The sequence below is a fragment of the Pteronotus mesoamericanus genome, unplaced genomic scaffold, assembly GCF_021234165.1.
Source record: "Pteronotus mesoamericanus isolate MK-2021 breed Mesoamerican mustached bat unplaced genomic scaffold, CSHL_Meso_final contig_121, whole genome shotgun sequence".
In the NCBI taxonomy this organism is placed as follows: Eukaryota; Metazoa; Chordata; class Mammalia; order Chiroptera; family Mormoopidae; genus Pteronotus; species Pteronotus mesoamericanus.
Window position 1 is genome coordinate 4,317,401 of NW_026555046.1, and position 24,593 is coordinate 4,341,993.

At 35.7% G+C, this 24,593-nt stretch overlaps 1 protein-coding gene across 3 annotated transcripts in view; it reads left to right on the forward strand.

Annotated features, from left to right (window-relative positions):
- The window catches only part of EIF5B (eukaryotic translation initiation factor 5B), a 75,702-nt gene that overhangs the window by 8,157 nt on the left and 42,952 nt on the right, over nt 1-24,593 (forward strand). For 2 of the 3 annotated variants that reach the window (XM_054586355.1, XM_054586363.1), the window contains exons 2-7: nt 1,868-1,915; nt 15,548-15,673; nt 15,774-15,858; nt 16,550-17,225; nt 18,346-18,563; nt 18,966-19,116. In XM_054586355.1, coding sequence (XP_054442330.1) covers nt 1,868-1,915; nt 15,548-15,673; nt 15,774-15,858; nt 16,550-17,225; nt 18,346-18,563; nt 18,966-19,116 — 1,304 coding nt within the window. The remainder of the gene's footprint in view (nt 1-1,867; nt 1,916-15,547; nt 15,674-15,773; nt 15,859-16,549; nt 17,226-18,345; nt 18,564-18,965; nt 19,117-24,593) is intronic. The other variant, XM_054586372.1, reaches the window with a different exon arrangement.

Sequence of the window (24,593 nt, forward strand, 5' to 3'; positions counted from 1 at the left end):
AAAGCTTCCACTCTATATTTCATTCCAACCAACAATATATTAGAATTAAAATTTCTCTGTAGCCTCATCAACACTTACCATCTGGTTTTTTTGATTACTGTGGGTGTGAAGTGGTGTCTTACTGTGATTTTGGTTTGCATTCTATCATGGTTTAATGTGCTTATTGGACATTTGTATATCCTGTTTGAAGAACTGTCTGTTCAAATCATTTGCCCATTTTTTAATTGTTTAGGAATAAGAGTTCTTTGTATGCTCTACATAGCAGTCCTTTAGCAGGCATGATTTATTACTATTTTCTCCCATTCTGTGGGTTGTCTTTATTTTCTCCCTTAAGAGGTTTTTTTGTTTTACTTTCTTGATGATACCCTTTGTAGCACAAAAGGTTCTAATTTTGGTTAAGTGTGATTTATCTATTTTTTTCTTTGGTTGCTTGTGTTTTTGTTACCAGATCTAAGAAACCATCATCAGATCCTAGGTCATGAAGACTTACTCCATTTTCTTCTAGTAGTTTTATAGCTTTACCTCTTACTTTGAGCCATTTTAAGTTCATTTTTGTAGATTGTGTGAAGTAGGGGTCCAGCTTTATTCTTTGTGGATATGCAGTTGTCCCAGCACCATTTCTTAAAAAGACTTTCATTCTTTGTTGAAATCAACTGATCATATGTGTAGATATTTATTTCTGGATTCTCAGTTCTGTTCTATTGTATGTCTCTCCTAATGGCAGTACCACACTGTCTTCATTACTGTAGCTTTGTAGTAAGTTTGGAAATTGGAAAGTATGATTTCTCTAATTTTGTTCCTTTTTGAGATTGTTTTGGCTATTATGGGTTCCTTGCATTTCCATACAGATTTTAGGATCAGCGTCTCAATTTCTGGGGGAAAAAAGGCAGCTGGAATTTTGATTGGGATTGCATTTCACTTGTACATCAGTGATTTTTCAACCTTTTTTTGGCTTCATGGCACACATACTCTAATCACTAAAATTCTACGGCACACCAAAAAATATTTTTTTGCTAACCTGATAAAAATAGGTATAATTTTGAATCATTGCTGACTATTGTGTTGGCCATTGTCTTTTTTTTTTTAAATTGAAAGTCTAAGAGAAAAGAGGTCAGTGCCTCTGACTAAATAGTCAGGTATTGCATGTTTTAAAAATTCTTGTGACACGGTGGTTGAAAATCGCTATTTTAGATCAATTTTAGGAGTATTGCCAATATTAATGCCCTCTGATCCATAAACATGGAATTTTTTTTTTTTCATTTACTTAGGTCTTTGGTTTCTTTCAGTAATTTTTTTTTTGTAGCTTTCATAGTAGATTTGCAACTCTTTTCAAAAATTATTTTGAAGCATTTCTTTTTTATGCTATTGTAAATGTAATTCTTAATTTGATTTTCAGATTATTCATCGCTAGCTAGTGCATAATTTAAATACAATTGATTTTTGTATATTGATATTGTATCCTGCAATCTTAATTAATTCATTAGCTATAATAATTTTTTTGTCTTGTGTGTGTGGATTCCTTAGGATTTTTTATGTGCATGGTTACTGCGTCTTTGGCTAGTTCAGATAATTTCCTTCTTTTCCAAGCTAAATGCCTTTTATTTCTTTGTTTTTGCCTAAGCTCTGCCTAAAGCTGTGTCTAGGTCTTGCAGTACAATGATCAATAGAAAGTCTGATTTTAGCTGTGTTTTTCCTAGAGACCCTTTTTTCAGTTGAGAGTTTGCTTTCTATTCCTAGTTTGTTGAGTCTTTTTATCATGAAAGGGTGTTGGATTTTCTTAAATGCTGCTTATTCATCTATTGAAATGATGATAAATTTTTGTCTTTTATCCTATTTATATCTGATGGATTAAATTGATGGATTTCAGTATGTTCAACCAACCTTGCAATCCTGGAGTAGTTCCTGCCTGGTCATGGTATGTGATCCTTTTTATATGTTCTTGGATTTGGTTTGCTACTGGTTTTTGAGGATTTTTAAAACTTTTAAAAAACTTTTAACCTTTCTATATAATATTTGTTTCAGGTCTGTCTTTTGGTAAACAGCATAAAATTAATTTGAATTTTTATAAATACAATTTGATAGCATATCTTTAAGAGTTTAAAGTCACATTGCTATTGATTAATGATATATTTGACTATTTCAGCTATTCTATTTTTTTGTGTGTGTGTGCCAATTCTGCCATGCTTTATTTCTGTTTTCTCAAATTTTTTTCTCTTTTTATCCTGGGTTAGAATTTATGCATGCCATTTTAATTTCTCCCCCTGCCCCCCCCCCCGATTTTCATCAAGAAATTTTGCTATGGATTTATTTTTATCCTTTTCATTTTTATTTCTTAAATGGTTAGATTTGGAATTTTATCATACATATACAAAGTCAATATTTAATGCCCTTTAGAACAGTACAAGGGCAGTAGTGCTATTGTCTAGAATTTTATTTTATAGTCCTCTACTACAGGTCAGTGACTTTTTATTTAAGGTTGGATGCTACTTTCCTTAAAGAAATTGGTTGTCAGGACTGAACCTGGAAAAAGGCATGTGCTTAGTGGATTTTCCATTCTCTTAAGAATTTAATTCACTCTAAGGTCAAAGTGATGATGAAGAGTGATTTTTAGATATGTTAATAGCTAACAAATTTTAAAGAAATGAAATGTTGGGAAGGCACTGCCTTGCTAAACTCTGGAAGTTATGAACAAAGTTATAGGTACCTGATTTAGGCCCTGGTTTACTGTTTGTTTATGTAACTAATTATTTTTTTAAATGTAAAATTTTAACTTTTCATTATAAAAATTTCAAGCACAGAGAAAAAGGGAATAGTATAATGAATCCCCATATCCTCATTATCTAGATTTAGTTATTACTAGCATTTTGTCCCCATTCTTGCTATATGTATTTTATTTTATAGACATCTTGGTATTTTCTCTCCATTTTCTTACATAATTACATTAGCCTTATCCCAATTAGTGCAATTAACACAAATTCTTTAATGTTTAATATCCAGCCCGTATTTCAAATTTCCAGCTCCACAATGACTTTTCACAGCTGATTTGTTCAAAACATGTGTAAACAAGGTTCACACTGCATTTCATTTTGATGTAGCTCATAATTTTAATAAGTCACGTTTATTATAGGTATTTGGTTCAAATCAATTTTTCTTTTTTTGTAAATATTCTCTTCACATTGTCATTCTGAATTTATTTAGAATTCTCAAAACTTGGTTATCTCAGCCCACTGGTAATAGAATGGAGGGGAATTATTAGAGAAACTTGGTGGCAACTATTTTATTCTGTTTGGTTTAAGGACAAAATCTTTGGGCAAGCCTATGAACTGATCACTTTTGAATGATGAATAAAGTGTTAAATTAACATGCTCCTATTTGTGTTGATATAAAATATGTAATCAGTATATGAGAGTTTTTTTGGGGGGTGATATTCACATAACATGAAGTTACCCAATTTTTTAAAAGTCCTCATCTGAGGACAGTTTTTTCATTGCCTTTTTTTTTTTTTTTAAATCTTCACCCAAGGACATGCGTATTGATTTTAGAGAGAGGGGAAAGATGGGAGAGAATGAGGGAGCAAAACATCAGTTGCTTGCCCCTTACACCTTGACAGGGACCAAACTTGCAACCCAGGTGTGTGCCCTGACTAGGAATCAAACCCATGACCTTTTAGTTTAAGGGACAGCGCCTCAACCAACTGAGCCACACTGGCCAGGGTCATTGTTTTGTTTTGTTTTGTTTTTTTGAGAGGAAGGGAGGGAGAGAGAGGGAAACATTGATTGGCTGTCTTCCGTACATGCTTCAATTGGGGATGGGACCTGCAGCCTAGGTATGTGCCCTGATTGGAAATTGAACCTGCAACTTTGGTATACCGGTTGACGCTCTAACCAACTTAACCACTCTGACCAGGGCTAAAATTACACATTTTAAATGCATGTTCTGTGGCATTTAGTGTATTCACAATGTTGTGCAATCTTCTGGGGAGTGAAATTCACATAAAATTACCCTTTTAAAATGCACATTCTGGGACATTTAGTACATTCACAATATTGTGCTATTTCTTCTATATAGTTTCAAAATATTTTCATTAATTCCAAAGGAGACGCTGTACCCATTAGGCAGTTATACCACATTGCCACCTCCTCTGAGCCCTGGCAACCACTAATCTACTTTGTCTTTTGATTTACCTACCTATTTTTAATACTTCAGATAAAATGGATAAATGGTGGAATCACACCATTTATGACTTATATATTTGGGTTCTTTTACTAACTTAATGTTTTCGAGATTCATCCACGTTACAGCACTTCATTTTGTTTTTAGGGCTGATAATATTCCACTGTGTATACCGCATGATGTTCATCCCTTCATCCATGATTGACATTTTGATTGTTTCCACCTTTGGGCTCTTGTGAAAATGCTGCTGTGAACACTTGTGTACAGTTATTTGTTTAAGTCTCTGTTTTCAATTCTTCAGAATATATGCATAGGAGTGGAATTCATGTGTCATGTAGTGATTCTATGTTAACTTTTGGAGGAACCACCAAACTTTTCCATAGCAACTGCACCATTTTACATTCCCACCAACAATGTACAAGGGTTCCAGTTTCTTCTTATCTTTGCCAACACTTTTGTCTCCTCCTCTCCTCCTCTTATTTTTTAAAAATAGTCATCCTGGTGGTTGTGAAGTGTGTGTCTCATTGTGGTTTAGATTGGCATTTCCTAGGTTCTAATGATGTTGAACATTTTTATCTGTACTCAAATTTGTATAGCTTGTTTGGACAAATGTCTGTGCAAGGCCTTTACTCATTTTTAAATTTTTTTTTATTGTTTTTAAATATTCTGGATATTTGTAAATATGATTTGTAAATATTTTTTGTAAATATTTTCTCCCTTATGTGGGTTGCCTTTTCACTGTTTTGATGGTGTGCTTTTTACAAAAATGTTTCATTTTGTTGAAATCCAATTTGTCTCTTTTTGTTGTTGTTGCTTGTACTTTTGGTGTTGTATTTAAGAATCTATTGCCAAGTTCAAGTACCACATTGTTTTGGTTACTGTAGTGTAAATTTGCTGAATTGTAAACTTAAAACATAAAAGTAGACCAGTTTAATGAACACACATGTCTATCACCCAGCTTCAAATATTACTGATTTATGAATGACCTTTTATGTATATCCTATCTACCCTCTTCCTCCTTCTCCCCATTATTTTGAAATACTTCAGGAGTTTACATAATCAATTATAAGGAAAGTTTGTATCTTAAATATGAGTTTTAAAGAATGGTATATTTCTATCCATTTGGAAAATTCACATATGGTAGAATCCTTGTCAGTGTTGTTAAATAAAGAAAATGGTTCCCCCCCCACCCCCATTGGGATTTTTAAACTGGTATTTGAATTTATTTGTTTCAGAAAATTCAATTTTGAAGTTTTACTATGATCAAAAAGTACAGTAAGTGATGGATGTAGACATGGTTTTTACTAAGCTGCTGTGATAGAACTGGAGATCCTACTGTATGAAAGTTGTAGTTGCCATTCCAAAATAGGGTTTTTTCCTATATTTAATAGTGCCTCTTAGGACTGTGTTACATTCCCTGCTGGTTGTTAATTGAAGAAGGTAGGGAGGTGAATTGCATACAAAAAGGAGTTTTCTGTTCTCAAAGGACCTTATATTTTATTATAGCAAATAGGCATATGCACAGAGGTAGTATGTAGAGCTTAGATTCAGTGTGGGAGTACCACTCTTGAGATTTAAAATTTGTCTTGTAAAGTTAAACTGTATGTCTTTCACATCCCTTTCTAATTAAATTTGCCATCAGGAAAGCAGGCCAGATTGGAAAATTGGAAGGGTTGAAGATCTTCAATTGCTTCTCTATTGCTTATTGTATGCAGCTGCAGCCAAAACATTCTAATGTTGGTATTCAGCAAGTTGGTTATTCAGAAGTACTCTCTTCTGAGAGTATACCTGTGTCAAAATTTTATTAATTTTTTTTTTGGCTTGGTTATGCTAGGCAGTATGCCAAGTAAATTAAGTGGGAATAATCTTTTAACAGTGATTAAGGAGGGGCCAGAGTTACTTCTACAGAGTGTGAAGACTGAGTTCACTTTCACTGAGCACTGAAAGTGCTCAATTTGATCAGTTATATTGGGTTGACCAAAAAGTCCCTTACACTTTTTCCATAAAATAAAAAAGACATTTTTCATTTTTACCAATAACTGTATTGATGTGGATATTTTGAGTATGTTGACTATCTCCTGCTGTTGGCTTCTAGTGGGCCTGGGGTGCTGGTAAACATCTTCTAATGCATAAGACAGTCCCACAGCAAAGAGTTATTTGCCTAAAATGTCAGTAGTACCAAGAAACTTCGCAAACCACTTTTGACACATTTGATCAGTCACAGCACCTTCTCCATACACTGCACAAATCTTTTTTTGTGTGTTTCAGTTGCGTTTTTACTTTTCTTGAAATAATAAAGCATAATATGCCAAAAATGTTGGATATTTTCTTCCATCTTCAATGTCAACATGACTGCACAAAAATTCAGCAATTTTGATAGTTTTTTAAAGATGCATGCTGATATGATAGCTGTCATAATATAATCTAACAAAATTGTTTCAAATGAAGTTAAAGACAGCTAAATACTACTAGAGCCATCATACAGAAAAAACGCAACAGGCTTTTTGGCCAACCCAATAAATAGCATGTTTTAAAAAGACTTCTTCATAGTAACATAATTTTAGTTTACATGTTACACTGTGTTAACAGAAATTAAAGTAATAGAAATATTTAGATTTATTTTTGTTTTCATAATTTATAAAAATGGGCAAATGATTTATATTTTGTTTACATATTTTAACCTTAACTGTTTTCAGTAAACTGGTAAGTGCATTCTGCAAAATCATTTGGGAAGGTGAAACTTCTTAACTGCTTTTATAGTACTCTTGTAAATTCAAATTAACACTTTTTTTGAGGTGTAATTGATATAAATTAAAATCCAGAAATTTCAAGTGTGTAGTTGGTGAGGTTTGATAAATATATACAGTTGTGAATCATTCACCACAATAATAATATAGAATATTTTTATTAACCCAAAACGTTCCCCCCTACCCTTTGTAGGCAGTCCTTTCCCCCTGCATTTGTCATTGAGCCAGAAATCGCTGTAGTTTTTGTGTTTTTTCTGGTCTTTGTAGTTTTCCCTTTTCTAAGTAGATGTAGAAATTCTAAGAAATTCATATAAGTAGATGTAGGCTTTATTTGCTGGCTGTATTTCACATATTCTTTTGAGGTTCACCCATGTTGGTGTGTGCAACGTTAGTTCTTTTATCATTGAGTAGTAGTACCCCATTGTGTGGTTATATGACAGTTTGTTTATAAATTACCTGGTAGATGTATATTTGGGTTGTTTTCCAGTTTCTTGTGATTATGAACGTTAGAGTACAAGTCTTTGTGTGGACGTACTGTTTTCATTTTAATTAGGTGAATACCTAGGGATGGGATTGCTAGGTCATGTGGTAAGTGTATATTTAACTAAAACTGCCTACTGTTTCTTCCAAAATGTCTGTGCCATTTTTGCTTTTACTCTAGGGATGTGTTCCTGTTGCTCCACACACTCTCACAACACTTAGTATTATCAGTCCTTAGTTTTAATCATTCTGGTGGCTGTTTAATGTGATCTCTTTGTGATTTTATTTTTATTTTTCAAGTTTATTTTATTGATTATGGTATTACAGTTGTCCCAGTTTTTCCACCTTTGTCTTCCTCCACCTGGTTCCCCCTTCCCTCCAGCGATCTCCCCTCCCCCTTAGTTCATGCCCATGAGTTGTGCATGTAAGTGCTTTGGTTTCTCTATTGCCTACACTGTTGTCATCATCCCCCTGTCTATTCTGTACCTACCCAGTTATGCTTCTAATTCCCTGTACCTTTCCCCCCATTCTCCCTTCCCCTCCAAGCTGATAACCGTCCAAATGGTCTCCATATCTATGATTCTATTCCTGTTCTAGTTGTTTGCTTAGTTTGTTTTTGTTTAGATTCAGTTGTCAAAAGTTATGAATTTGTTGTCATTTTAATGTTTATAGTTTTGATCTTCTTTTTCCTAAATAAGTCCCTTTAACATTTCATATAATAATGACTTGGTGATGATGATTCCTTTAGCTTTACTTTGTCTGGAAAGCTTTATATCTTGATTGTAGGTCCTTGCTTTTCATCACTTTGAATATTTCTTGCCAGTCCCTTCGAGCATACAAAGGTTCTTTTGAGAAATCAGCTGACATTCTTATGGGAGCACCCTTGTGGGTAACTATCTGCTTTTCTCTCCCTGCTTTTAAGATTTTCCCTTTATTTTTAACCTTTGGCATTTTGCTTATGATGCGTTTGGTGTGGACCTCTTAGCGTCCATCTTGTTTGGGATTCTCTGTGCTTCCTGGACTTGTCTATTTCCTTCACCAGATTAAGGAAGGTTTCTTTCATTGTTTTTTCAAATAGATTTCCAATTGTTTTCTTTCTCTTCTCCTTCAGGCTTCCCTATAATGTGAGTGTTGGAATGCTTGAAGTTGTCCCAGAGGCTTCTTGTACTATTCTACGTTGGTTTTTTGTTTGGTTGGTTTTTTTTTTTGGATTCTTTTTTCTTGCTGATCTGATTGGTTGTTTTTTTTTTTCCTTCCTTGTCTTTCAAGTTTTTGATTGATTCTTGGCTTCATCTACTTGACTGTTGATTCCCTATAAATTGCTTATTTTAATTAGTGTATCTTGACCTGGATCTTTTTTGTTCTCTTGAGGTCCTCACTGAGTCCCTTGAGCATCCTTATAACCAGTGTTTTGAATCTGCATTTGATAGATAGAGTGCTTATCTCCATTTTGTTTAGTCCTTTTTCTGGAGTTTTGCTCTTTCGTTCATTTGGGCCATGTTTGTCTTCCCATTTTGGCAGCCTCTCTGTTTGTTTCTATGTATTAGGTAGAGCCGCTATGACTCCCTGTCTTGTTAGTGTGGCCTAATGTAGCAGCTGCCCTTTGGGGTCCAGTGGCACAACCCCTGCTTTCACCCAAGCTAGGTACTTGATGTGTGCCCTTCATGTGGGCTGAGTACACTCTGCTGTTGTAGTTGAGCCTTGGTTGCTGTTGACAGGTCAATGGGAGGGTTTACCCAGGCCAGTCAGCTGCAAGGACTGGGTGCGATCACATACACCAATCTCTGCTTTCAGTGGAGGATCAGATGTGCAGGGTCCTACTCCACAGAGCGAGGCTCACTTCAGCAGGGCTCTGGTGCCCATGTGTGTTCTGTCTGGGGCCACTTTGCATAAGCTATAAAACGATCTTCAGTGCTGGGCTTGGAGATGCACTAGGGAGACCAGGCTGTGAACCAAGGCTGTTACAGTTCAGGCTGCTGCCCCAGTGCTAGAGCTCAGCAGTAGTGAGTTTAAATAAATGTGTGTGTGTCTGTGTATGGGCCTTTTAAAGATGAACTGCCTGGGAATCCAGAAGTTTCCTCCACCGACTCAATCCCTGCCGGTTTTTGCAGCCAGAAGTTTTGGAGACATAATCTTCCTGGCACTGGAACCCCAGGGCTGGGGGGCCTGGTGTGGGGCTGGGACCACTTGCTCCCGAGATATTCCTCCTGATTTTTATCCATCAAACATGTGGGTATGGGACCAGACCATTCCACGTCTCTGCCCCTCCTAACAGTCTGGATGGATGAGGTTTCTTCTTTGATTCCATGGTCTTAGAACCTCCATTCAACTCGATTTCTACCAATTCCAAGTGATGGTTTTTCTGTGGTTCTGTAGTTGTAATTTTGAAGTGGTTGTGTGGGGAGACCAGGGTTGTTTACCTAGGCTTCCATCTTGTTATGCTGAGGCCGTGGGTTGGCCCAGTCACATTTTTGTGTATTAGTGATAAGCATGTAGAAACTGAAATAAAAATACTTCTTTCATTTAAAAAATTTCATACTAGTTTTGTGAAAATTACAAAATAGTGATGAACAAAATCCAATACCTACATAAATGAAGAAATATACGATATTCATGGATTGGAAGTTTCAGCATAATAGAGGATGTCAGTTCTCTTCAAATTTTTATATGATTAACACACTTTTTCCTTCCCCCTCCCCCTTAGGGAACTTCCCTCATTTCCTCCACACAATTTTTAATGAAATAACTTACAGGCTAAATTCAGGAAAAAGATGAGTTTAAGGCAAAGAACACATTTTATATTAAAATTTCAGCAAGTGTTTTTGTAGATGTATACAGGACTTTTAAAATTATTTGAAAAGTCAAACGAATTAAGAATAGATAAAAACAATTCTGATAATGAATAAAGGGGAACGAATGACTCTACCTGATGTGAACACTTACTATATATCTGTATTAATCACGACAGCGTGTTAGGGCCAGAGGGAGGGTGCACAGATCAGTAGAGCAGAATAAAGAAGACAGAAAAAGCCCTATGGCAGTAGAACTGATTTTTGACAAAGATGCAAAAGCAGTTCAGTATAGGAAGAATAATCTAAAATGTTGGTAGAGTAGTTGGTTACACATAAGCAAAAAGATCAAAATGTATCATAGATTTTAATAAAAACATTAAAGTACACAATTTTTGGAGACAACATAGGTAAAAATTTTCAGGACTTAGAATTGGTGAAAAGTTCTTAGTCATAACACCAAAAACATAGACATATGAAAGGATGCTCAACATCACTAGCCAGCAGAGATGCTCAGCATCACTAGCCAGGAGAGAGATGTAAATTAAAACCACAGTGAGATACCACTTCACACCAGTAAGAATGGCCATCACAAACAAATCAACAAACAACAGGTGCTGGCCAGGTTGTGGAGAAAAGGAAACCCTAGTACACTGTTGGTGGGAATGCAGACTGGTGCAGCCACTGTGGAAAAACAGTATGGGATTTTCTCAAAAAACTGAAGATTGAACTGCCTTTTGATCCAGCAATTCCACTGCTGGGATTATACCCTAAGAATCCTGAAACACCAATTCAGAAGAACCTATGCATCCCAACATTCATAGCAGCGTTATTTACAATAAGTAAATAAGCCAAGTGCTGGAGACAGCCTAAATACCCATGGGAAAATGAACGGATCAAAAAACTGTGGTACATTTACACAGAGGAATTCGATGCAGCAGAATAAAGGAACTCTTACTCTTCACAACAGCATGGATGGAACCAGAGAGTATTCTGCTAAGTGAAATAAGACAATTGGTAAAAGACAAATACCATATGATCTTACCTGTAAGTGGAATCAAATCAACAAAGCAGAGACATGGAAATAAGGGACAAACTGAGTAAAGGGCGGGGGTGGGGGTGGGTGGGTGTGGAGAAGGGGAACGGTCTAGTCAAGGAACAGGTATGAAGGACCCATGGTAATGGACAATAGGGTGGGGACTGACTGAGGGAGGGGAGTGGGCGGGGCAGGAGAGAGGAGGAAGGAGAGCACGGGTGGGGTTGGGGCAACCATAATTGAACAACAATAACAAAAAACATGGCCCTAAGAGTAGGGCATGGTGCCTGGGTTGCAGGCTAGGTCCCCAGCAGGGGGCATGTGAAATGCAACTGGGAGAGAAATGTTTCTCTCCCTCTGTTCCCCGCCCACCCCCCCCCCCCGCAAAAAATAAATTAAAAAATCTTTTGAAAAAACTTGACAAATGGTACTCATGAAAATTCAAAATTTTTGCTCTGATAACTCTGTTAGTGGAAGAAAAGGCAAGCTGCAAACTGAAAGAAAATACAGATAAACCACATATTTAGAACCCATATATAGACTCATGTATAGAGACTCATATAGAACATATAAAGAGTTCTTAAAACTCAACTTTAAAAGAAAAGCAATCCAATTAGAAAATGAGCGAAAGATATGAAAAGACATTTCACTAAATGGTGTATATGCATGATAAATAAACACATGGAAAAAATTTAACTTCATTAGTCTTTAAGGAAATGCGAATGAAAACTGATGAGATATCACCATGCAGCTATGAGAATAGTTTACAGGAAAGGTGTCTGTAATAACCAGTAACAAATACTGGCTGGGATATGGAGAAAAATGGATATCCCCATATGTTGCTGGTGTGAATATTAAATGATAAAGACACTTTAGAAAATAACTTGGCTATTTCTTAAAAAGCTACATGTACAACGCAATATTTTTAATAGCTTCATATATATTTTTAACATTTATGTTTTTAGAGAGGGGAAAGGAGGGAGAAAAAGAGGGAGAGAAATATGTGTGAGGGAAACAGATCAGTTGCCTCTTGCACGCCCCCAGCTGGGGACCTGGCCTGCAACCCAGGCATGTGGCCTGACTGGGAATCGAACTGTTGATACTTCAGTCCGCAGGCTGGCACCCAGTCCACTTAGCTACGCCAGCCAGGGCTAATAGCTTCAGTTTTTAAGGCCATTAAGTTACATTTTTCTGTCCTGGAGTAAGTACAAACATGAGTACAATAGAAAATTGCCTTTTACTTCTCTAAGTCTGTAGTACGTTTAGAATAAAGAATTAGGGGCTGTAATGGGAAATATTAATAAGAATATTATAGTTTTAATAAAAGAAGGAGCAAGTGGTCTGCAAAAAGACATTTCTACAGAAAAATACCTTTATAGGTTTCTTAATGATTTTAAAACTTTCATTATCAGTATGACTGGATTTTAGATTTGACTCCTAGTTTGGCTGTAGGTTCTAGTGGGTAAGTATAGAAGTAGGGCTGAAAATGTAGGTAGAATGTGGTTTAAAGTTTCAGATTAAATCACTGATGTTACTTGTTTGTCACTTTCATGTCCTGTTGTAATATGGTTAACTTTTTAAGACATCCTCCTGAGTCTGGGGCAGGAAGTTGAGAATGCAATGAGGTTCACTTTAGAAAGCATTGTAGTTAAGAATGTTGTGCTGGCCAGGTGTCTTAGTAGTTTGGAGCATCATCCCATAAACCAAAAAGTTTGTGGGTTCGATTACTGGTAGGGCACATACCTAAGTTGTGGGTTCGAAATCCTATTGGGGTCCTATGGGAGGCAGCTGATTAATGTTTCTCCCTCTCCCTATCCTTAGGTGAGGATTTTTTAAAAAAGTTGTTAATGTTGTGTATCATTAGTATATTTTATAGCTCTGTTTGAATTTTTCAAACAAATAGTTTCCAGAAACTTGATTATTTTCCATTTTCTAGGAAGGTAGTATAATTCTGGTGTCAGGTTTGGGCTTGAGTTCTTAGTATGCTACTTTTCTAGCTGGGTGGCCTTTTGTAAATTATCATCTTTAAAGCTTAACTTCATGAGTTGTTAATGAGAAATAAATGACATAATATATAGTATTTCTAGTGGTTGGTGAGCACAATACCTGATATACAATAGGCACCCAAAAACTGTTAAATCTTTTTTTACAAGCCAGAAGAAGAAGCCTTTCAGAGTCAGGAAAATATAAATGTAGTCCTATATATTGTGTTATTCTAGAGATGTTTGTTAATGAGTACTCTGGAATTATAGCTAGGCTATTCTGATGACATGAATAAAGTTTGGGTGACGGTTGGTAAATACTTGGAGGTAAGGTGCCAAACTACAGTCATTAGCCACCTTTCCCACTCACCCTGCCTTCAGAAACTGTTGCAGTGTGAAGTATTTGCAGAGATGCTTTTGGAGGTACTGCTGGTTGATGCTGGGCCAGACTTAGGGTTCTGTTACCTGGTGAGACCAGAGAATCATTCTTGGTTCTTCCCTCTCTGTGTACATCCAGTTGGTCACTTAAGTGCTGCTGACTGATCTTCTTTACCTGACTCACCTCTTGCCTGCCTCTGCTGCAGGATAGGTGGTCATTGTTTCTCATCACAGTTAACTGTGAAAGCTCCCTAACTGGTCTTCGTTCTTCCTACCCGGATGCTGTTCTGCTTTCCCAGTCATTCTAGAGGTAGCTTTCTAAGATGGAGATTTGATTATGTCAGCAGGGTTCAGAACTGTAACTATGGAATCAAACTTTCTAAGTTCATATGCCATCTCTACTTTGTGTGATCCTGCACAAAATCTCTGTGCCTCAGTTTCTTCCTTTATTTAAAAAAAAGAATAACTGTTCATATCTGACCCACAGTCACCTGGAAAGATTGCTAAAAATATACTGCCTACCTTCCCACCCCAGTTTCTGGTTACCTAATCTTGGGTGGTGGGGTCAGTAAATCCGTAATGTACAAAAAACTTCTCAGTTGGTTTAGATGCCCTTTTTGAGTCCTCCTGAGGCAACTCATAAAAATTGCCCTTTTATTACCCATAGGTTTCTGTACTCTTTGTGTCTGATATGCACACCCCTTTTGCCTGGTTAAAACTTCTGTTCCTCTTCCAGTACTTGGTTCTGGGCTTCTCTACTAGGAAGCATCTAACACTCTCCTTCTGGATTTTGTGTTTCAGGAAGTTACCACCAGCGTAGCAGTTAAGTATTCTATGATCCTCCTCAAATACACTGTCTACAATATAGGAAAAAAATGATATTTCAGCTCTGGTGAACAACATATAAAAACATTAAATTTTTTTTTTTTTTACTTTATGACACTTAGCATTTTGTAGTGCCTGGTTTACTGGTTTGCTGTCTCTTTCTTCTACTAAGCTCCTTGAGGATAGATCCTATATCTTCAATGTCTTCTAAATAATTTTAAGATTATATTTATCATATAGCTACAAGTTACCCTCTTTCAAACTTCTCTTTACCAAAATGAAGCTTCTACATAACAGGGTGTCTATCATTGGGGGCGATATTGCATGGTCTTAATTTTATTACTATATCATTTATTGGGATTCACCTCCACCTTTTCTACTGTGTATCTCAAGGACTGACCTTGGTTTTCTGGACATTTGAACTGGAACTTAGTTGGGTTTACTTCAAATTATATTGATAGGTGAAGACATTGTGTAATGGAACTAGAAACAAAACCAGGAATGTAAAAGGTTGTGAGCTTATTTGGATTTAGATTTTTGGATGTTGTATGTGTTTTACTTAGTGAAACATTTCTAATTCATTTAGATTTGGATGTTTGGTTTGTTTTTCTCAAGGCATTCAAACTTTGTGCATCTTAGTTTTCCTATTGATAAAATGAGACAATAGACTAGATGATCTCTAAAGCTCCTCCCAAACCTAAAATTTCCATTATTCCAAGTAAAAATGAATAGGTATCCAAATATTTTGGTGGTGTTACTAATAATGAAGTAATGAGACTTATTTCATCCTTTAAAATCTCTCTCTTTTATAATACAAACATAAAAAAACTTAGGTATCAACAAAAGTTAATTTCCATTTCCTGATTACCCAGAGTGCTTCATTATATATCTCTTTCTGATGTGAACGTAATTTTTCTGATGTGCATCTATTTCAGACTTTATTGAAATAGATGTAGCAAGGCTAACAAGTAGATATAACTAAACTGTTGTCATGAAAAAACTTGCCAAAATGTTTTTCTCAGTGGGCTACTAATGCATGATAAAGGCTAAGATGATTTTTTAAAAATGTTTGTGTGTGAACATGCTAGGTTATTTTGCTGTTGAGTAACATTTAGATCTTCTTTGTTCTTACTTAAGTGCCAAGGATGACATTGATCTTGATGCCTTGGCTGCAGAAATAGAAGGAGCTGGTGCTGCCAAGGAGCAGGAGTCTCAGAAGTCCAAGGGGAAAAAGAAAAAGGAGAAAAAACGGCAAGACTTTGAGTAAGTTTATTTCAAATATATTTGCTTTTTACTAGCTTTGGTACTAGGTGCACTTACTAATCTAACTCAATGCCTCAAATATATATTAATCTTTTTCTAGTGAAGATGATATCCTGAAAGAACTGGAAGAATTGTCTTGGGAGGCTCAAGGCATCAAAACTGACAGAGAAACTGCTGCAGTAAAGGTGAAAGATGTTTGTTACCCAGCTGTATTTCCTGATGCCAGTTTTAGGGTGCTGCTTTTGGAAACTTTCGAGCTGTGTGTGTGTGTGTTTATGTTGTATATGTATATATGTGTGTGTATATGTTAAAATATTCTATAAATTCTGATGCCAGTGGGGGAAGCAATTTTTAGGAAAGACTAATGTCTTTTAAAATCTTTAGAAAGATGCTTTATTTGGGAATTGAAAGATATTTTGGGGTCTGTTACCTATTCATAAAATTGGTATATTTGGAAATAAAATATTTCGTATCTCTACCTTCAGTTTCTCATATTGTTTATTTTTCATCCTTTGAATTTGGAGAGGCCTCAGAGTAATGGGAAAGTGATACGCATTTTTTTTCTTCTTTCAATTTCCCTCTTAGGCTTTGTGTGCCATTTGAAGAAGCTAGTAAATGTGGACTGTGATAAGTGTTGACTTTAGAACACCTAGATCTTGACATTCACAGTGAATGTGAGAAGTGCCTGAAGCCTAGGCTAGCTTCTGGCACTTGGTTGAATTTTATATCCTCATAAAAAGGACCTTATTTTGAAATTATTTTGAGGATTTTTTCCATGTGTATTTAATGAAGTGTGTTACTCTGAGGAGTCTCAATTATTTATTTTAAAACAAATTGTAATTCTGTTAATATTTCTAAGAATGAATATTTTTTTAGCCAACAGAAAATAATGAAGAAGAATCCACCTCAAAACAAGATAAAAAAAAGAAAGGACAGAAAGCCAAAAAACAAAGTTTTGATGATAACGATAGTGAAGAATTGGAAGATAAGGATTCAAAATCAAAAAAGACTGCAAAACCAAAAGTGGAAATGTACTCTGGGAGTGATGATGATGATGATGATTTTAACAAACTTTCTAAAAAAGCTAAAGGGAAAGCTCAAAAATCAAATAAAAAGTGGGATGGGTCAGAAGAGGATGAGGATAACAGTAAGAGAATTAAAGAACATTCCAGAGTAAATTCTTCAGGAGAAAGTGATGAAGAATCAGATGAATTTTTGCAGTCTAGAAAAGGACAGAAAAAAAATAAAAAAAATAAGGCAGGTCCTAATGTAGAAAGTGGGAATGAAGATGAAGACTCCTTCAAAATTAAGACAATGGCCCAAAAGAAGGCAGAAAAGAAAGAGCGAGAGAGAAAAAAGCGAGAGGAAGAAAAGGCAAAATTGCGGAAGCTGAAAGAAAAGGAAGAATTAGAAACTGGTAAAAAAGATCAGAGTAAACAAAAAGAACCTCAAAGGAAGTCTGAAGAGGAAACTGTAAAATCCAAAGCAACTCTTGACACTGGAGCAGCCCCTGCCTCTGATGAGAAAGGAGAGACACCAACAGCCGCTGAAGGTCAGTAAAATTATTGGGAAAGGGCAAAAGGCTTGGGTTCATGGTTAGTCTAAGAGTTTGATTATTATGCCCCAAAGTAATTATGTTAATTATCCTTTGTTATAAAGATGCCTAATTGCATGAAAGCCTTTTGAAAACTACACATGTACCTTCTGAATTAATGCTTATTTAAGTAAAACACATATATAATATAAAATGTTTTTTAAGTGGTTTGTGCAGACTGGAATTTTTATAGAATTTCACTGTGAAAAATAATTTTTTTCTTGTTGATAATGGAAGTTTCCTAATTAAAAATATATTCTTCTTTTGATAACTATCAGATAATATCAGAATTCTTTTCTGTTCTTAAAAACCCAATAGAAAAGTTAAAAAGATGCTAAAATCACTTAACATCTTTTAAACAATTGTGAGCCACTTTTTTGTACCAGAACCAATTAACAAAAAACGAGATTTCTAGTTAAATTTCCCCCTCTTGGTTGGAATGAGAATTGTTAAAGATCAAATGATTCACATAGTTTTCTTTTAGACTAGTAAAATTTTTAATGGGAAAATTGACGTTTTTTCAACCACTCAGATTATTATCTGGACATAGTTGAGGAGAACCACCATGAAAGTGTCTTCATAATCTTTAGGTGTTTTGTCTTTTTTTTTTTTTTTTTTTTTAAAGTATAATGCTGTAGAGTTCTTAAAATATAATTACCTATATTTTTGTATTTGATTCTTCTAATATCTTAAGATTGGCATTATTCTTATCATTTCCATCTTAATAGAAGCAAGACTAGCTACAGAATTGAGGAAGGAATTAAGACACTATGGATTAAGAGCAACATTAGTGTATTTTCTTCCTACTGACAAGAAACTCCTGTCTTCTTGCATCTTTAAGGACAGCACAAGGCAATACCAGCATTGTTGGCTTCTAAGGAGGCTAATTTGGTTAATCTAAGCTGTTCCAGGTGCTCAGGCACTCTGGTGATTTTCGGGATGCAGTGATGCCTAGAGGCAGTTCTATGCTGTTGGTATGTGCTTCGGCCCATTATGGTCCTAGAATTCTGGGGTTTGCTCATTGTTGCCTTAGAAAACAACGTTTTTTAAAAGCACTTTGCCTCTATTCTTTTGACAGATGACAATGAAGGAGACAAAAAGAAAAAAGATAAGAAGAAAAAGAAAGTAGAAAAGGAAGACAAAGAGAAAGAAAAGAAAAAAGGACCTAGCAAAGCCACAGTTAAAGCTATGCAGGAAGCTCTAGCTAAGCTTAAAGAAGAAGAAGAGAGACAGAAGCGAGAAGAGGAAGAGCGCATAAAACGACTTGAAGAATTGGAAGCCAAGCGGAAAGAAGAGGTATATTTTCATGCAGTTGCTGACATCAGCATTGTGCTTAACTTAAAAAATCTCTTCTCTATGAAATATCTCTAACCTTCTAAATTTAAAAAATTTCATAATTATATGGTAGCTCAATTACACCATTATCCTGAAATGAATAATAAGATGAAGCAGTATGGAAAATCCTGCCATTATTTTATGAGATACAGACAGAAGTTGCCTATGTATCATTGCCAACACATAGCCTGTTCTCATATGATATTAATTATCATATGTACATTTAAAATATTTTCATTTGGAAGATCCTAACATAATACTTTGCATGTATCTCAAAAGTTTTATTTGAAGTGTGGGTTGTTTACATTTAAATTTAATTGATTAAGTTAGTACATTTTTTGTCTGGTATGTATTTTCTTATAGGAAAGATTGGAACAAGAAAAAAGAGAGAGGAAAAAACAAAAAGAAAAAGAGAGAAAAGAACGCTTGAAAAAGGAAGGGAAACTCTTAACTAAATCTCAGAGAGAAGCTAGAGCCAGAGCCGAAGCTACCCTTAAACTTCTACAAGCTCAGGGTAAGTAGTATTCTTAATTAACTGAAGAGTCTAGACACTTCTGGCATGAAGTTCTGTGTTTACAGTGGGTCACAAGGATAATTGACTTGTATCAGAACAATTCCTATGAAGATGCTATGAAAAAGTGCAGTAGTGATAGGTGATGTACTTTTATTTAGGGAGATGACTTCTATACTCTGTCAAAATTTTTTGTGTAAATGGCAGTATATCTATAAAAAGTTTTTTTTGTCCCCCAAAATAAACAAAAATAGAGAATACAGTAAGATGAGTCTCCATTTACCCATCACTCCATTTAAACAATTACCAGTGTATATACCATTTTTGTTCTCCTTCATCCACTTTTTTCCTTGAGTATTTTTATTTTTATTTTTTTAAATATTTTATTTATTTATTATTAGAGAGAGGGGAAGGAAAGGAGAAAGAGAGATAGAGAGAAACATTAATCTGTGTCTGCCTCTCATGCACCCCCTACCTGGGACCAGGCCTGCAACCCAGGCATGTGTCCTGACTGGGAATCAAACCAGTGATGTTTTGGTTCACAGGCCAGCACTCAATCCACTGAGCCACACCAGCCAGGTCATTCCTGGAGTATTTTAAAGTAAATTTCAGATAGCCATTTATTTTACTAATATTTTACTTTGGTATGTATCTCTAACAGATAAGTACATTTTACTTTTTGACATGAGTATATATTGCATCTAACAATTCCTTTATCATTGGATTTTCTGTCCATCTTAAATTTTTCCTACTTGTCTCCAAATGTCTTTTATAATTGATTTTTTTCAAATCAGAATCCAGATTAGAGCCACACATTGCATTTGGGTGATAGGTCTGTCTCTTACTGATACCACTACCACCCTTGTTTTTGGCATGCCCACCCTTTTTGTTGTTGTTGAAGATACTGGATTATTCTCTAGAATTTCTCATATTCTAGATTTGTCTAATTGCATTTGTCTGGTGTTGGCTAATATACTTCTCTATCCCTTGTAATTTCTTAGATCTAGCAGCCCGGCTGCTACTTAATGGTGCTCTGCAGTTCCTGTTGCCTCATACCAAGAGGCATTATGATCTGGTTGTCTCACTTACAGTGATGGTAACAGTGATTATTGGGTTTAGCCATTGGCAGCCTTGTTCATTATGAAAGTTCTTTGTTGACTTTTCACCTAATAATTTTAATGTTCATTTGGCGATCATTGTCTGTATCCAGTATTTCATTAGGAATTTCAGAATTGTGATACTCTGTCATTTCATCTAGAATTTTTCTCTAGAGAAAAATTTTTCCCCTCAAATATAGGTTCTTGCTGGAAAGGCAGGATAGATGCTTAATTCTTTCCCTTTCTTAATTTTGAAAATAATAAATTGATGTCCTAACAACCTCCCAAAGATTATTGTGGATGTATTATCAGTAATGTGTTTTCATCTCATGAGGTCATTTATGTTTTTGATATTAAGATTATACCATCTTTGGCCAGCAGGTGGCCATTCAGGTTTGTCCCTGTGATTTTTCACTTGCGTACAATATTCTTTGATTTTTTTCTTGCTAACACAATGAGGTACCTCAGGTTCATCTTGCATATTTTCTGCTTTAGACCTGGAATCAACTGTTCACCCAAGGCGTCTTGGTTCCTTTTAGTTTAGAGGCCACAATCTGAATATATAATTATATTTTTGACAGGTGAGATGATTTAAAATAGTGTCTACTTCATTGAGATGAATATATTGAGATGTTCCTTAATTTCCTGTCCCTGCATTCCACAGATTTTTATATTACAGGAATGTTGCTGCTATGCTATGATTACAGTAATAGCTAGCATTTATTACATATTTAGTATACAACTAATGCTATAATAAACCTTTGACATTGTCTCTTTACACCTAAAAATCATACACGTTTTCATTCCATCATATAGATGAAGACACAGAGACTCAGACGGCTTAAACAGCTTGCCCAATGTCCTAGAGCTGAGATTTAAACTGATTTGAGTAACTACCTCTTTATTCTACATTTAATGTTCATCTGGGAGCAGGACATTTGGAGAAACACAGTACTTAGATTTCGTTAAATTTTATTCTTAATTTGGGGACATAGCTTTTTAAAAAATGAAATTAGTGAACAAATTTGAGTACTACCAGCACCCAAATATCAGATTTGAGTGGTGACTATCTGAAAGACTAAAAGCACTCCTGAAGAAATTAGAATGGGACCGTGCTGGGAGTAGTTTGCCAGTCTCAGAAATGCTTTTTGATGGAGTAGTTCGACTTACACTTATTAGATTAGATGAAAATTACAATGTAAAATTATGAATGTAGCATCAGTCTTAAGAACAGACTTGGAAGAGATGGTCTCTTAAGTGGTATCTCTGGCCCTTCTCTCTTTTTTTATTCTTTATAGTGTTGCCCAATATTTGTTCTGTTACTGGTTTCCCATTGTCTATCAATTAAAAAGTCCTAACTCCTTAGCTTGACATTAAAGGCCCTCCATTGTCCACTACAATGTTTTGTTATGTTTTACTATATCTTTCAAATTTACTCTGTTAGGTAAGGATTAGTTACTGCATTCATTAGAATACTACATAGAATACTATAAAACTTATTTATAGAACCCAAAATGTATACTTAGATATTATAGATACCCACAGATATTTTCAGGTAATTACTCTGAAATGTGTACCAGGTTACCTTTTCAATCTGTTTTATAGCCTGTAACTGCTTAAGCACATAGCAAGTACTTTTTAAATAATTTGGAATTAACTTCAGGCAAAGAGCTTCTGCAAGGACTTTGCTGTAGTGCCTTAGTTTGCAAGATGAATGGAATATCTGAACACTTGTAAGTCTTTGTTTTGATTACAAATACAACAGTTTACTAAAGAATTCCTTACTGGAACAACAGTCAGTAAGTCTGGGGTGTTGATGGGACCACCCTTGAGGTCATTCAGCTCACAGTTTTCCCCCAGCTCCATCCTTTCACTTACGAGGTGTAGGCTGCTGGATAGAAAAACCCTGGTCAACCTGATTATCTCCACATTCTTAGGTGGCTTTTTTCCTGTTATTTGGTTTATTTAATAAATTTGTCTTAGTAGAGTGGTTGATGGATCTGGTTTTACAATTGTATCCAGTCTCAGCATTTACATACGTGCATAAGTACATAACATGTACATTCACACTTCAAAGTTAAGAACATTTTAAGTGATTTTCCTTTTTTGAAAACTTCATTCAAAACCCCATAATAAACAGTTTTTTTCTGTTGTCTTATGAAATTTCAGCTCTTAGTGAGAGAGGTGATGAGGGACCTCTCATGAGTTTGTTATAGGATGGAGAGGAAGAATTGCATTAGAGAACCGTTCCATTTGAAGCTCTTTGCTTCTCCTGGGATTCATTATTCACTGTTGACTGATGAAAACATAGTCTCCTAAGGCTCAGTAATGTTACTTGTAGATAAGATTTAATACATGCATTGCCATGTCTTATTTTGACAGTGTATTTTTTTCTCATTTAGTAATTAGAAAATATTAAAACGAATGTTAAAAAGTGGATAATAACCATGAATTCAAATAAAAACAAATTACATGATACCTTTTCATTTTGGATAAGCCATTTTTTACTTAATCTTAACTTTTAATTGCTTTTAACCTGCTTGAGCTATCAAGCTGGCCATGGCAGAAAGTTGATTTACTAACTTCATTTTGTAGTGGTAGTGAGACCTTCTGTTATACATAGTTTTCTGTTTCTGCTGTAACAAATACAGATTTAGTGACTTAACACAAATTTATTGTCTTACAGTTCTGTAGACGAGAAGTCTCTGACATGGGTCTCCCTGGGCTACAGTGTCGGCAGAACTTCATTTCTTTCTGGAATTTCTGGGGAGAATCCATTTTCCTGTTTTTCTTTTTCTTTTTTTAAATTCTCATTCAAGGACATGTTCATTGATTTTTAGAGAGAGGGGAAGGGAGACAGACAGACAGACATCGATGTGAGAGAGAAACATTGGTTGGTTGTCTGCCATACGCTCCCCGACCAGGGACCGAACTCGCAACCTAGGTATGTGCCCTGGCTGGGAATTGAACTGGCAACGTTTCGGTGTATGGGATGATGATCTAACCGAGCCACACTGAACAGGGCTCCATTTCCATGTTTTCTAAAGGCTCCCCATGTGTATTCCTTGCCTCATAACCCGCTTTCCCCCCATCTTTAAAGCCACTAGTGTTACATCACTCTGACCATTCTTTTATACTCATGGATTTCTTTGACCTTAGCCTGTGCCTCAGTGAAAGGTTCTTCACTTTTAGGGACTTGTGATTAGGCAGCTCACTTGGATAATCCATGATAATCTCTTCCATGTCAGTGTTCCTTAATTTTACCCATACCCTTTTTGCCATTTTAGGTATCATAGCCACATGTTCTAGGGATTAGGGCATGGGGATCTTTAGTGGTGGGGGGGTACATTATTCTACTCACCGCACACTTTAAACTTGTTTTCATTTTATTTGTGAGTTTATTACAGATGAAACATTTTATTTTTGGGTGTCATGTTTTACTCTCAAAGTCCAGGATCTTTTTGTTAAATAGAGGTCAGTGAGCATATTACTCTGATTAGTGCAGCAGGTTATCTTGATAGTATTTATTTGCCTTGTCTCTTTTCACATTAGACCTTAAATTTGAGAGTTCAAGCCACATATGGCTTAATAATCATAATTATGATCCGAAGATACATAAATGGTGTCAAATTTTGCATTAGTATTTGGGAAAGTAAGTGTTAAATTAGAACCTGCTTATATTCTGTTATTCCTATCAGGTTGCTAAAGGCATGTATTCTGAAACGATAGGTTAACAATTGAATTTTTCTTCTTTCACCTGTGGCTTCATTTTGGCTTTTGTATTTTTTGTTTATAGCTCAAAATTTATGTCATAAGTAATGATAGTGGAGGTTTTTGTGGACCTTTTGGGGATATGGATTTAAAAAGCTCCAGAATTTTTTTTCAGCTGTAAAATTTGTAAATTACTTTGTTCACTTAGAATTGAACACGTTGAGTAGTCTTGCCTTTCTTTTCCTCCCTCCTCTTTTCCCCTCTCCCCCTCCTCTCTCCCTTCTCTCCCCTTCCCTCTTGTTTACTTTGAGTGATGCACTCATTGATTACTTCTCTTTAGCCAGAGGAGACAGGGAAAGGAGCCTGTGATGTTCGAAGAATTTGAGGGGACTCATTATTTTTTCTCTTTTCTTTGGCTCTTGTGGCCAAACGTCAGCTCCACATGTATGGAAGTTCACAAGATAAAATGTAAAATTTTAGGAGGACCTCATCTCTTTGGTCAGAGGAACCAGATAAAGGGGCTCCTGGGAGAAGATAGGGGAAATTGCAGAGGGGAGAGAAATGGAGGAAGAGTATGCTATAAATTTTTTGTATGAACTGACGTAAGTGCTGGGCTCACCATGGAGCTGTGTCTGCTTGGAACAACCCCCCCCCCCTCACAAAAAAAACCCC